Source organism: Zalophus californianus, chromosome 9, assembly GCF_009762305.2.
Source record: "Zalophus californianus isolate mZalCal1 chromosome 9, mZalCal1.pri.v2, whole genome shotgun sequence".
In the NCBI taxonomy this organism is placed as follows: Eukaryota; Metazoa; Chordata; class Mammalia; order Carnivora; family Otariidae; genus Zalophus; species Zalophus californianus.
Window position 1 is genome coordinate 46,063,383 of NC_045603.1, and position 14,907 is coordinate 46,078,289.

Sequence of the window (14,907 nt, forward strand, 5' to 3'; positions counted from 1 at the left end):
TGTCTTTATTCATTTTTAGTTATGCAGAAAATTGTTAATTCCCACTGTGAAAGAAACGTCAAGATTACTGAGAATAAAAGTTGAAAGGACACTAAATCATAGAGTTCTTATTTGCATCTCAAAAACACATGCCAGTAAACCTCATTTAATTTTACCATGTTTCTTGGAGAATTATGTAGTCCACCAGAAGAGCAAAAAACAATCCTATTAGAGTCATTGAAGTGAAACATAAACTACTTCGTGGAGGGGTTGGGAATAAAAGACAATTTATAGCACCTTTCCATGGTCATTAGCCTCGAAACCACCCTTGTGATCAAAGCCCATGTGGTCTCCCTGCTCAAGTGTCTGCGTGGGAAAACTTGAGAGTCCTGAAAAAATATATTCCTGTTGATTGAATGTAAGCGTATAAAAATCAGAGGGAGCCCTCTCCCTATTTTACCCACATTGGGAATAAAGCACCCAGTGGCCTGTGAGTGTTGCTAATTTCTTCCTTTTTTAAGTACCGTTTATATATTGGATGGCCCGGGACATTATCAGTTGCTGACTAGCAAACAAACAGCTTGGGGGAGTTGAAGGATTATTATTTCGCCCTTGGACATCTATTTCCAAGCATCCCTAACTGCCACTTAGAGGTGAATTTGGTCTCGGTTCATACTGGAGGAAGTGGCCAGATGTCTCCTCTGTCCTTTCGGAAAAGCTGCATGAGTGCCGCTGTCATGGCTGTGACGATTCTAGTTTTGTCATCATGACGGGGCCAGATGTAGAAACCTGAATTTGTCTGACCTCGTTTTCCAGGCAACACTCGCCTGAGCGTTGGGCTTTTGTCCATACAGCGTTTCTGCCTGGCCCCGATTCCAGCCATTTTCCACTCAAGCTTTCGGCTGCTGTGTTCTGCCTCCAGCCTGAGAAATGGGGAAGGGGGCAGGGAGCGACATTATGTGGGGAGACTGACCGAGAACATAGGACTAAGAATAATGGAGAAGTAATATTCAATGCAAGATAGAAAACAATCAGGGAGATGAATGTGGAAATTTCTGTTGACTTGGACATGTAATAATGAGACTTGAAAATTCTGTTGAAAGCAAGTAACTTGCTATTATGCTTGTTTACCGTACCCAGGATAATATCTGTGGTTAAGTCGTGATTTTTCTCCTGTCTCTAAAGAACTTTGTATTAAATCTCTGTTTTCTTCTATTCCATCCTAGATGTTTATGGCTTTTATAAAAATATTTTTATAAGTATAAAGAGACACAATTTCACAAGGTATAGGAATGATAATATCATGAAAGTATAGTGTTCATGTATAATATATGGAAGCCTTATCTCCTCCAGTGAATTTGTACATGGAAAAGTCAAGACTTTTACCAGCTCATGATTTAAAAAAATAGCTTATTATAAGGATGGGGGTTTACTCCAAATTATATAGAATTTAAGGTTTTCAGAACTTTAACTTTTCAGTGTATAAAAGTTCTCTACTTAACTGCTAAATTTTAGGAGGCTTCCAAGGCAAAAGAGAGTTACTTTTTTTTTTTTTTTTTGCAAGAATGCTATTAGGTAATGTGAAAGGGAACACTAATTAAGAGGTAATATTAAAATAGAGGAGAGAGATTAATGAAATGAAGAAAAAACTAGGTTATAAAAAGCTTTTTAAATTAGTAGGATAAAGGCTTCTAATCTAAATCACTTAATTTGACTGTTTCAATATTAATATTTAATTTGTAGTACAGAGAAAAAAGAAAAGGATGATGAATATAAATTCTGTATCTATAAAGATATAATTTAATTTAATTCAATATTTATAAAGAGCCTTCTGTATGATTTGGGATTTGGGTTGACTGCTCACATAGCCATGGTTTGCAAGGGTGAGGTAGGCAGAAAATGGAAGCAGAGATTCTAAAATCGAAGAATCTGTCCTAAAATGTGCCATTTTAACATTAAACCTCGAATATATATTCTCTCCAAAAACTTTATCACTTTAGAAAAACCAAATTATTTTGACCATTGCTTTTTCCTCTGACCAGATTTCCTGATTGATTTTGGCTAAAGCTCCGTGATAGCTGAAACAATCAGTAAATGTAAACACTGGAAATCCAATCAGTCCACTTCTTAGTGTGTTGATAGTATTACTGTTTCAGGAAGTAAATAAAGAAACTTCATTTAATCAACAAGGTTGCTACTCAATTTCTCCTTGTCTTGAATATTCCAGAGAAAGAGTTCATTTAATTAATGGGGCTTTCCCACTGTTAATATAGTAAATCCATAACTTTAAGCCAAATTTATGGAGTACTTTTATCTGTCAGTGTTAGCTGTTTTTTTTTTTTTTTTTTTTGTCTAATAACTAATGTGATCCTCAGAAGCCCCATGAAGGGATGCAGTTATCACCCCCATGTGGCAGGTGAAGAAACTGAGGTTCAGAGAGAAGTAATCATTTGACCAAGGCCCAGGATTAAATCCAAGTCTGTCTTACTCCCTAACCCATACTCTTAACTATTATATTTTAGTGTAGCAGAGTTTTCTTATTTGGTATTTACTCACCTACCTGCAACTTCCAAACACACAAACACAATTATTTGAAGTCATGTTCAGTCTTCCCAGTAATCAGCAAACAGAGTAGGCCAAAACTTTTAAAGGCGTGAGCTCATAATTCAAGAAGCTCCTAAGTATTTCTCTTTTCTGCAAGGTCTTACACTTCTAAACAAGTCATTTAGATACTTTTTCTCACTTGCTACCAATACTCATTTAGCTCCTTCATGAATCTTTCCACTGATTGGTTCATCAACTGCTGTAGCCGCCCATAGCTACAGCAGAGCAAGGATGCGAGAAACTCACGAGGCTGGTGTTGCAGTTGTTTTCAGATGTCTCAAAACATTCCTCTGACCAAAACTCTACTATTGTCTGTCATTTCATGTGTAAAAGGGGTAGCTCATCACAGTATAGGATTTTAGGACGCAAGATTAAGTCATCTGACGTGCTACTGTAGTATAAATGTCAAAGTTCTTGCCATCTGGAGGAAAAAAATGTCCAATCTATGTACCATTCCATCTTTCTCCTTTTGTTCTCAACAAAAACTAGTCCTAGTGTTCTGCCTTTTTCTTCATTATATATTTACCCCTTAACCCCCTAAATTCTCAGTATACACTGATAACATGCTGATTTTAGTTTATGAGTATCACCATTTACTAACCCTTAAAAACTCGTTAAATGATCCTTTGGAATAAATGAAAGTCTGTGGAATTGTACGTCATGCACCCATATTTCTACACAGATTTTATTTATCTGAGAGAGAGAGCGCGCACAAGCAGGGGGAGGGGCAGAGGGAGAAGCAGACTCCCTGCTAAGCAGGGAGCCTGATGCAGGGCTCAATCCTAGGACCCAGGATCATGACCTGACCTGAAGGCAGACGTTTGACTGACTGAGCTACCCAGGCAACCCGGCCCTGTACTTTTAAATGAGTTCCAACAAAGACTCATTTGACCTCCTAATGCACCGTGGGCCACATTTTGGGAACCACCACTCGAAGCCCACCAAATATTCCTCAACAACAAATCCAACAGCCTTTTATTGGTCCACATTTTTCTTAATCTCCAGCAGCATCTGGCAGTGTTGACAAACCACTTTTTGGAAACTCTACTCCTGACTTCCATTAACACCATATTCTTGATTTTCCTCTAACCCTTCTCTGTAGATATCCTTACTGAAATCAAGATCCACCAACAAGAAAAGTTTTAGAGCCTTTTTGCCTTCTTCTGGGAAGGCTGGTAGGGGAGTATGTAATGTTTGACCTTGTAGTGTCATGTATTGGTGTTAGAGGACACCAAGAAATAACATCCTTCTCCTTCCTGCCTGAGAAAGACAGAGGAAGCAGCCTGTGGAGATAAAAATGTAGCTTTATTGTTGATAGAACTGCTGGAGATAAGACTTAGGAGCACAATAACAATATACTTCTATAACTGCCTCTCCCTCTTAGGCAAATTTACCCACTAGTCACAGGAATACCAACCAACTGTGGCCTCCTCTAAAGGGACAGAGCCTTTATAACTTGCTTTACCACTTGCAAAGAGAAGACCAGATGTTATGCTCTTTACAGACAAGCAGACCCCAAAAGGAAAGCACAGAGCCCACGTGCCCCAGTATCTCATTCCAAATGCACCAGTTACACAAGACACTTCCCCTCCCCTGGGGAGACTGTGGAGGGGAGGAATTCGGGGATATTACTGTATTTGGACCGCCACCACAAGAATAAAACATCAGGGTTGGGGAGTAAGTGTTTCCTCCTAACATCAGGGAAAGAAGAAAGCTATAGAAATGTGACAGTTATAGCATCACATTAAAATGGATAAAAATTTGTATGATACACACGGGTGTATCTAATATATGCATATTTATATTATATTATATTATATTATATTATATTATATTATATTATATTATATTATATTATATTATATTATATTATATTATATTATATTGTCTATGTATCAGAAAAAAGCTAACACTAAAAACACCACAATTTTTATTTTAGGGTAATGGGATAAACTGTTAGGAAGAATATTCACTTCTTTTTCTAATTCTTTGTATTTTCTAAACCTTCTGTCATGAGTATATTTAATTTTTATCATTAGAGAGATAAACTTTAAACTCTCAAATTAGCCACAAGAAATAGACACTAACACTGATTAAGTTTGAATTCCATTTACAACCAACATAGCACACAACTCAGAAAAATTATATTGATTTTGCCTATTAGAAGCAAGCTTCAGAAAGTTGATAAGATGAGGGGCACCCGGGTGCCTCAGTGGGCTAAGGTCCAACTCTTGGTTTTGGCTCAAGTCATGATCTCAGGGTCCTGAGATCAAGCCCTGCATTGGGCTTGGTGCTCAGCAGGGAGTCTGCTTGTCCGTCTCCCTCTGTTCCTCCCCCTGCTCTCTCTCTCATAAATAAATAAGTAATCTTAAAAAAAAGAAAAAGAAAAAATAAACTTATTTTTTCCCTCCTGAATGGTGGAGTGGTCAAACTATCAGAGACATATTAATTACGAATGAAATATAAACCATGTTAAATCGATTCTGTGTGTTTTTGAATGAGTAGGCATTTCAGGTGAACTGCTTAACCAAATATAACCTTCTCAAGAGTAACGTCCTGGTTTTGTAACCCTTTCTATGCCTACCATGGAACCCAGATTCCTCCAATTAGTAAGAAGACAATGTTAATTATGATGATTCACAAATTCCTTAATTCCACAAAGATTTTTAAAATACCGACTATGTGCCAGGCACTGTTCCAGGTTGTGGGGATATATCAGAGAACCAGACTGACAAAGTCCCACACCAGTGGAGCTCACGTTTTAGCAAGGGAAGAAATAAAAGAAACAAGAAACTGTCAGATCGTGATAAATGGGAAATAAAAACACAGTGATGAGATAGGGAGTGCCCAGGTGGGGAAGGCCTCTCTGAGGAGGTGGCATTTAAACTGAAAGCTGCAAGACCAGAAGAAGCCAGCATACAGTAATGTCGAACAACTCTCCAGGGGGCAGGCAAATGCCAATGCCATGAGGTAAAAATGAGCGCAGCTTGTTTGAGGAACTGGCAAAAGGATGGAGTGGCTTGAGGGGGGGATATGAGATGAGGCTCAGAAGAAACAGAAGCCAGATAAAGTAGGGCCTTGGAGGTCCTAATTGAATTTAATGTAATAGAAAGTTGGGAGTATTTTAAGAGAGAAAGAGAAACTGAACTCTTCAGGAAAAATAGATTTAAAAATGGGATACAAAAGAAAAGTTTTGTGTCACTTCTTGTCTGAAACAGTGAAGAGAGAATGTATCTTGTCTAGGGCATCACAAAGAGTGAGCTGGCAGAACTCAGAAGATGCAAGAAGACAATAATAAAACACACATTACAGATATCAAAACCACATTAGAAACAAAAGAAGTAGAACAGATTCTGCTGAAGACATAGGCCCGAGAAAGTTTCAACTGAATAAAGATATATAAGTGGTAAGAGACAATAAGTACTCAAAATAAAGTGGTTAGAAAGACAAAGAATATGTAATTGCACAATTGTTGTCCTTGAAGATGAACCAAAAAATATGTAGAAGAGAAATCATTCAAATGTATAAAAGGAGAAAGTATTTCTAAAACAGAGAATTTAGAATCTGTAGACTTCAAGGGCATGGCTTGCTTCAGGAACTATCAACCCAAGGAAATATCCTGATGAAGTTTTTTAACTTTAAAAATAGAGACTCCTGTGAGATTTCAGACAGAAACAGCAGGTTATCTACAAGAGAGGCTAGCCTCAAGCCGGGGTATTTTTTCATAGCAACTTTCAGTGCCAGAAGGCATTGGAATAATAGCAGCAGAGTTCAAAGGCAAAAAATAAAAATAAAGACTAAATCAAGAAGGTAACATCCAGCCAAGTTGTCATTTATCATTATAAGCACCATACACATTCTCAAACGTATAAGGCCTCAGGAAATATAGCACTCATGAACCCTGCTTGAAAGAAGCTATCTGATGATGAATTCCAGCTAAATAAGAGATCCATCAAACTAAAGAACTCAGGAAGAAGCTGATCGTGAGCACTGAATCCGTTTGAATATTTAACTAACACTACAGAACTTTAAAAATTATAATTACAGAGTGTATTCATCAGTGCAAATAACACTAACACAACCCAATATCTGAGGGACTTAATACAATAAAAGGTTATGTTTAACTCATGTCACTGTTTAATAACAGGGGTTGGGCAGGGTCTCTGCCCTTGGAGTCCCAGGTATCTCCCTTTGTGTGGCTCTACTGTTTTCAGAGTCTTAGGGTCACCCTGGAACCACCCAGCTTATAGACAAGAGAGAAGACAGACAATATATATTATAAATAAGAAATATATCCCTGATATATGAAGTGAAAAAGAGCAAGTTGTGGAATGCTGTGTGTTGCTTAAACCTATTTGTACTTAATAGTAATACACATGTTAGTTATATACATGCTATTTTTGTATCATATATGTAGAGAAAATACTTGAAGGATACACAAGAAATAGTGTTATTTCTGGAGGTTGAAATGAAAGAACAAGCATATTTTTACTTTTTACTATATATCTTTCTGTACCTTGATTTTTTTGTAATAAGTAGGAAGTTTTTATTATAAAAATTTAAACAAAATATAACTAAAGTCCAACATAGAATACTATTGGAGAACTGAAAGATGCAAGCAAAGGAAGGAGGAAGGAGAGGTTATAGAAGCCTGACAGAATGGTCTTTGAGCTGAGGCTCCAAGGAGAAGGAAGAAAGCCTAACCAGTGGTGCAGATATGCACTGACACAATGCAAAAATGGTATGGCGTGTTTATTACACCTTCTGTACAGCTGAAGTATAATGAGCATGATGGAAAGGACTGGGAGGTAAGACCAGAAGGACAGGGAAATTGCAGTAGAAGCTCTCATTAGACAATGAGATTTTCTCAAAGTATTTAAGGTAAATAGTGACTAGATTGAGCTAGCATTTTGCACAGATCATTATGATGTCCATGTAGGGAATGAATTAGAAACCATAGATGATTGGCAACCCATGAAGATTCTATTCAAACAGTCTAGATGGCCATGATGGTGTCTGAACCAAGATGGTAGAAATATAGATGAAGATGGATTCAACATTCAAGAGATATTTAGAAGTAGAATAAACAGAACTTGATAATTAATTGGATGTCATGATGGTGGGATGAAGGAGGAGGCAAAAGAATGAAGCCAATATGACTCAAAAGCATGAGACTTCATCCCATTATATGGAATACAGAAATAGAAGTAAATGTGGTCACGGATGGGGAGAGGGGAAAAGGTAAGTTCAGTTTGGGTGATACTGAGTTTGAAGTATAAGTGGAACATTCGCATAGAAGGAAGCAGGTGTAAAATTCTGAGAAAGGTGGGAATGAGAAATACAGAAATAAAAATAAAATACTACCTAAGTAATAACAGAGGACAACACAGAATTGTAAGAAAGGACTGGGTAATTGCATAAAATGCCTCTGATGGGTCAGGGTTTTCCACTTGGTTCAATGACATAAACAGAGAAACTTTCATTTTTATTCCTGGAATTCACTTGACAATCTAACCTCCAGCCAAAATGGGGAGGCTCCTTGCCAATAATGTGGAGTTAGAGAGCCCAGGTAGCAATGAGACTCACTAGAGATAGGGCGGATTCCTCCTGAGGCTTGGTCCTGAGCAAGCTGGGTTCCTTAGTGGCTGTTGGGAACTGAGACGGACATCTTTCAGGGGCTTTGAGGACATCTCATCAGTAAGACTGATGGACATTTGGCCTTCCCCATTCTAATGGGGCTACTGGGTGTGGTCCTGACTCTTACTGAGGTTGATCGGATGGCAGACCAGGCTGCATTATATCAAGACAGGTCTAACATTTGGAAACCTGCCACCCTCCCAGGCAAAAATAATCCAACTGTTCTTTAAAAATAAATTGTTAAAGCCAATCACATACGTATAATTTAAACATAATAATGGTGCCTAGATTTAATCAGTTCTACTGGACTGATTTATATCTAAGTTTCATAGGCATCAATTACTTTAGTGGACAATCTGGTGACCAAAGAAAAAAAGTCTTATTACAAAGCAGTATTTCCTCTTGTAGGATTGTGGGGTTGCTGGGGGTGGAGGTGGGGGGTGGGGGGCAGAAACTAGGTCCCAGGTAAAGAGAATTGACTCAGGAATCTCTTAACAAGGCAGAGGCCCAATAAATTTAAATACAGATGGAGATTGAAATCTTTGAATTGTTTAATAGGTTTCATTTTTGTCTGTGTATGTATTTGTGATAATCAATAAAATACTCAGTTGTTTTTGGATAATAATATATTTGCATTATTTACTACTGTGAAATGGCTTAGGATTTGCATTTGGAAAGAGCATTTGAATCTCTTGAAATTAAAAGCTTAAATCATTTGTGTGTTAAATAATACAAATGACTAAATGGGTTTAGAATTCTGACTAAGATTTATCTTGTGTTATTATACGGTAACTTTGAAGTTATGACACTGCTGTTATTGCCATGAAAATTTATATTCTATTATAGTTGTTATGATTTCACATAATAGGATGAAAAGAAGCTGTGCATCCCTAGCATCTATGCAGAAGGAAGGAGAAACATATGTCCTCTAGCTACAGGAATTCATATACTTTGATTTTCTCTGAAATAAAATTCTCGTTTTGTCTAGGATCCTTTGTTTTTCTTCATTTGTACTCATATAGAATGTCTGGCCCATGTTAGACCCTCAAATATGTATTTACTTTTTTCTACTTCACTTTAGCATCACCATTTTATGGGGAATAGTCAGAAATACATGCCAACTTTTCTAAGGCAAGCAGAGAACTGAGGCAAATTATTCAAATGTTTTGATGCAATGAGCCAGATGACTGCAATTTTTAAACTAATTATTTCAGCTCACTTCTTCACTTTAGTTAGGTAGTCTAAATTTCTGTTTCAAGTGTACAGCTTTTGCCTTCTTGGAAAGTTGCCATTTTGAATGATTTTTAATCTTGACTTCCCATTTCACTTCCATTTGCCATTTTAATCTGAGGAACTTAGACTTTAATACTGTTTCCACAGTTACAAGCTTCAAGCTAATCATGGCCCTGGGAATTGAGTTCTCAAGTGTGTATACAACCCCCTTGACTCTCAGTTCCCAGCATCGACTGTTGGCTCCAAATCCTGCCCGTGGGGATCAGGAGCAGTGCCTGCCTCTTTGCCCTGCCTGACAAACACTGGGGTTGAGCCAGGAGTCAGTGCTTCTTAATCAGCATTTGTGGTAACAGAGGAACCCATCTTTGCTCATACAAAAGGAGAGGAGTAAAGTCTCTAGTGCAATATCCCACATCTGTTGACAGCTTCCACAGCCTTGCAGAGCCAAAAGGAAACTGTTGGACAAAAGGAAGCCTTTGTTTCTCAGAACCACCAGGTGGACTGAGTTTTTCTTAGCTCTTGGATTTTTCCATAAAGCATCTTTCCATAGAACACAAAGCATGCTTGAAAGTATAATGTTATCCTCATTACTGCATTTCCAAATCCAACTCATCCTTCAGGGTTGAGCTCAAGTCTTACTTTAGGTATTTATTAAGTTATGTTGTTTTATATTAGAAAGAATTTTAGTCTATAGAATAGTACAGAGAATAATATAGCAGACAATTATGTACTAGTTGATGGTTTTTATTTAATAAAAAAAAGTATCACTGATGGTGTTGATATAGCTTTTCTACCTACCCCCAACATAATTCTCTTTTCCCCCTCTCCAGAAGCAAGTTATACCTTATCATTGGGCCATTAGCTAGAGTTTTTAAATGGCTGTGCCCTTTTCTGGATCTCAGTTGTTTGCAAGGAGTCCAATTCCAGCTTCCTAACATGACCAACCTCTATGACCTCTGACCCAATGCAAACATTAAAAGATCCTAAGGTATAAAAGCAGTCTGGAGCTTCAGCTGGGTCTGCCATTTTGACTGGGAACCATTTACCTCCTTTGACCTCCTCAACTGTCTCTGATTCCTGTAGCATTGAGCATTTGGTCCAGTTTCCAATCACTTATTTTGTACTAACTTTATGTATAGAAGCTGTAATGTTTCCTTAAAAAACAATACATTCCCAAAAGCAGTTCCATTCTCCTTTTACAACAAACAGTGAAAAGGTCCTCTGAGAGTTTTTATACCACAGTAGATTATGCTTAAAAGCAATCTCTTTATCAGAGAAGTGTGCACATAGAACTGTATTTTACTTCATAGAATAGATGCTATTGCAACCATCCAGCAGTCAATGATAACCAACTATGGTCAAGTTAGTGAAGTAAGTATTATCAAACACAAGAAATGCATAAAGATTTGGTTTCCCCATCTTGCAAAGTATCTAGCTCAAATGATTCTGATGCATTTTTGAAAGTACCTTAACTAGTTCATGCTTTAAATGTAGTAACAGCACCCATGGCTTCAATAAAGCCTATATTATTAATTTTGTAACCTTTATAACTCGATTTGTGTTTTAGGAATTTTTAAGTATTTAGTTGTCTTTTTTTCCAAAATAACCTGAAAATTAAGAGTGTGTGCCCAAACACACTCTTGTGAATAACAACTGTTTACCTTATTACCTTACCAAATTATCAGTACCAGGGGCTTCTTTAGCAGAGTTTGGAAATGCATTTTTGCACCTAGTTCTTTTGCCTTGGACTGGCAGCCCATGACCATATAGAGGAACTGCCAAGTCTGGCATTATGGAACTTACACAGCATGTGACTGTGTGTGAACACAAATTAAAGATGTCCTAAGGCTTGGATTACTGAAATGTAGTTGGCCGTATATCCCATTCTGTCCTCTGGACTGAAACTAAAGACCGACACATATTTCAATGACATTCCTCAGGAACTGATTATTCATTTGCATTATTTATTATGACTAGATAAATCGCACCATCTTTTTGACTACCATTATTTAAAATTTCACATAAAATGTCCCTATAATTTTATCTCCACTAAAAATGCCATAAAGCACCATGAGTATGAATTTATCAGTCACAGAAATTGTTGTGGTCGGTCATCAGTCAGGAACTGAATGTCTTGAATGACAGATTTATCGTAATTTTGATTTTTTTTTCCTTTATTTTTCAGACCCTGCAAATGGATGTAAGCCGACTGAATATAACCTTGCTTCGGATCTTCCGCCAGGGAGTGGCCGCAGCTTTAGGGATCTTACCCCAGCAAGTGCACATCAACCGCCTCATTGTAAGATGCCTACACTTTGCATTCCCAGAGTACAAACTTTGATTTTTATTAAAGGCTTCGATAATAAAGAATATCCATGCTATAGTTCTATCACCCACGAGCCAAATCTGGCATGCCACCTGTTTGTGCAAGGAAAGTTTTTATTGGAACAAGCCCTACCCATTTGTTTCCAGATTGTCTATGGCGGCTTTCCTGCTACAATGGCAGGGTTGAGTAGTTGCGACCGATTTTTGGCTAAATTTAAAGCTACGATATTTGCTGGCTGGCCCTTTCCAGAAAAAGTTTGTCGACCCTCTCATAGTTCAAGGCGAGCTACTACCCTGATAGGTGTGACTAGAGAGGCTGAAAATACTTATCTCACAGTACTCCCAAAATATTCTCCCTAAGAGGGAAAGCTTCTGTATCAGTGAAGACTCTGTCTCCAGACAATAACTATTAAAACCCTTCAAGTGTATCAGGATGAAGGATAGTGAATGCACAAGGCAGAGGATTTCAAATAAAGAGTAAAGAAGAACCAATCCTTAAGGATAGCAGCCCAAATGGAATGCAAGAATAGATAAGGCTGGGGCTCCTGGGTGGTTCGGTCGGTTAAGCATCTGCCTTCAGCTCAGGTCGTGATTCCAGGGTCCTGGGATCAAGTCCCACATGGGGGGGGGGAGTGTCCCTGTCCCTGCTCGGTGGGGAGCCTGCTTCTCCCTCTGCCTCTGCCTCTCTATCATGAATAAAAAAAAAAAAAAAGAATAGATAATGCTGAAAAGTCACAAGAACACTTAGATTGGGTATCTCAGGTGGGGACAAGGTAAAACTGAAGGATCTTTTGCAGAGGCCCACTTCAGACCTACCTGTCAATCCCCACATTATTTCTTTCCCCTTCCCTCAGTGTTTGGGAACCTTGGTGTCATCCAACTGCATGCTCCCATCTGCGCGTGAAGGTGGGTGTGAGCAAATGGCAATGAAAGGCAAATTCAAATCATAGGGTTTTCTCTTTGTAAACAGCTGATCACCTAAGGTTCCTCTGAGAAGGGACTCTGGGATCATCTTACGTCTTACTGTATCTTCTCCTTGCTGGAAATTCTGATGCTCCTGCTTGAGCTCACCTTTCCCTTTCATCTGTATCTGCACGTTCAGCCATGGAGAAGAATTTGCTTTTTATTTTGGTTTAGAGCTTTTGTTTCTCTTCATTTTTCCTGCGTGTGGAGAGTGAGTTGTTTCAGACCCCATAATAACTTTTATTCTGTGAGTCAACTACTTCTTGGGACTAAATAAGCTTAAAAAAAAAAAAACCACAAAAGTTTTTAACACAGTACCGTTGAAGAGTAAATACAACATTCCCCAATATCCCCAAAGAGCTAAATTGGTTATTTTTATCCAGGGCATAGCTGGCTCAAGTGAGAAGACACAGGTATTATCAGTGTCTTAGATCTAGACCTAACTTGTGTATGTGTACTTAGATACCTTAGATATACATTTAGGTGCATAGATTTAATGAGCATAATGGCTCTTTGTAGGGATAAGAGATTTGCCACACCCAGGGAGGTATATGCTCATCCTCAGAGAATGTTAGTGGCATTTATATATGTCTGTTTCTAAGAGCAGTTATTCTAACAGGGGGGAGCTGTGACAATGCCAAGGGCAGCCGAGCACGGTGATTAAGAGCGCATGCTTCGGAGGCAGACGGACAGAACCAGCTTGGCCATATCCCAGCTGTGTGACCTTAGGCAAGCCACTTATGTTTCTTCATTTGCAAAATAGAGATAACCATCATACCTATGGTCCTGGAGGTGTTTTGAGCATTAAATGAGATAACAGATTTAACTACTCAGGAGTGTGTCAGGCACAAAACGAGTGATCTGTTCCTACCATTGTTGTTATTAGGTCAGAAACTATTTAAATTATTATAAACATGTTTTACATCAGCATTATGCTATATTTAGTCATTGTCCCCTGCAAACACAGAAATGGGATTTTTTAAACTTTATTTTTTTTAAAGATTTTATTTATTTATTTGTCAGAGAGAGAGAGAGAGAGAGAGCACAAACAGGGGGAGCGGCAGGCAGAGGGAGAAGCAGGCTCCCCACTGAACAAGGAGCCCGATGTGGGACTCGATAGCAGGACCCTGGGATCATGTACTGAGCCAAAGGCAGACGCTTAACCGCCTGAGCCACCCAGGTGTCCCCGGAAACGTTTTTTCTGGATTGCTAGTACACTGATACCGCATTTTAGTTTATGTGCTGCCAAACCGAGCACGATACTGCATTTTATAGCTGGCTGAACTTCTGATAAATTGCATTGAAAGAACATTTTCTAGCATGAGAGAACTCCATGTATCAAAAAGAAAAGACCAACTACAATTCCCTCTGTAAGTGCACCGTGTAAGTTGTAAAGGAGAATCTGTCAGTGACAATGTCATTTTTGTGTGGTGTTTGGTTTTTTGTGTGTATGTGGCATATCAGCCATTTATGGTAAGAAATCCTCTGTTTCCATTTCAGCTAATGAGGTAATAATACTAACAGGTAACACTAAGAGGAAAGTATCTTGATATTACTGCACAGCATATGCATTTCTACCAAGGATAGATTTTATTTTATTTTTTTTAAGATTTTATTTATTTGAGAGAGAGAGAGAGAGGGAGAGAACAGAAGGAAAGTAAGAGGGAGAAGCAGGCTTCCCGCCAAGCAGGGAGCCCGATGTGGGGCTTGATCCCAGGACCCTGGCCAGGATCATGACCTGAGCCCAAGGCAGATGCTTAACCGACTGAGCCACCCAGGCACCCCCTCCCAAGGATAGATTTTAAAAGTATAATATACTTGAGGTGAGGGACAGGATCAGGGAAGCAACTTCAAAGCTCATCTAGCATCAGCTTCCTTAGTTAGTCCAGCCTTCGCACTGATACAAGTTATAAGAAAACTATATGGAGTGGTGTGATATCTAATAATTGTACTGTTATATCAGATTTTATTTAATTCATTTGATTTTTAAACGCTTCTTTCAACACAATTAGTCTAGGAACGTCTGAATGATGTATTTCAAAAATTACAATATGGAGTGGCAATTAAACCAGCATCCAATGAAATATAAAGTTACAAATCTTGAAAGAAAGCCGTTGGAAGATTTCAGCTTCGGGCTGAAAATATTAAGTGTGCCAGATAACTAGC

At 38.4% G+C, this 14,907-nt stretch overlaps 1 protein-coding gene across 1 annotated transcript in view; it reads left to right on the forward strand.

Moving 5' to 3' along the window:
- Positions 1-14,907, forward strand: part of PTPRR (protein tyrosine phosphatase receptor type R) — a 241,109-nt gene that overhangs the window by 120,807 nt on the left and 105,395 nt on the right. Inside the window, 1 exon segment of the mRNA XM_027595377.2 lies at positions 11,639-11,752. Within this exon segment, the coding sequence (XP_027451178.1) occupies positions 11,639-11,752 (114 nt within the window).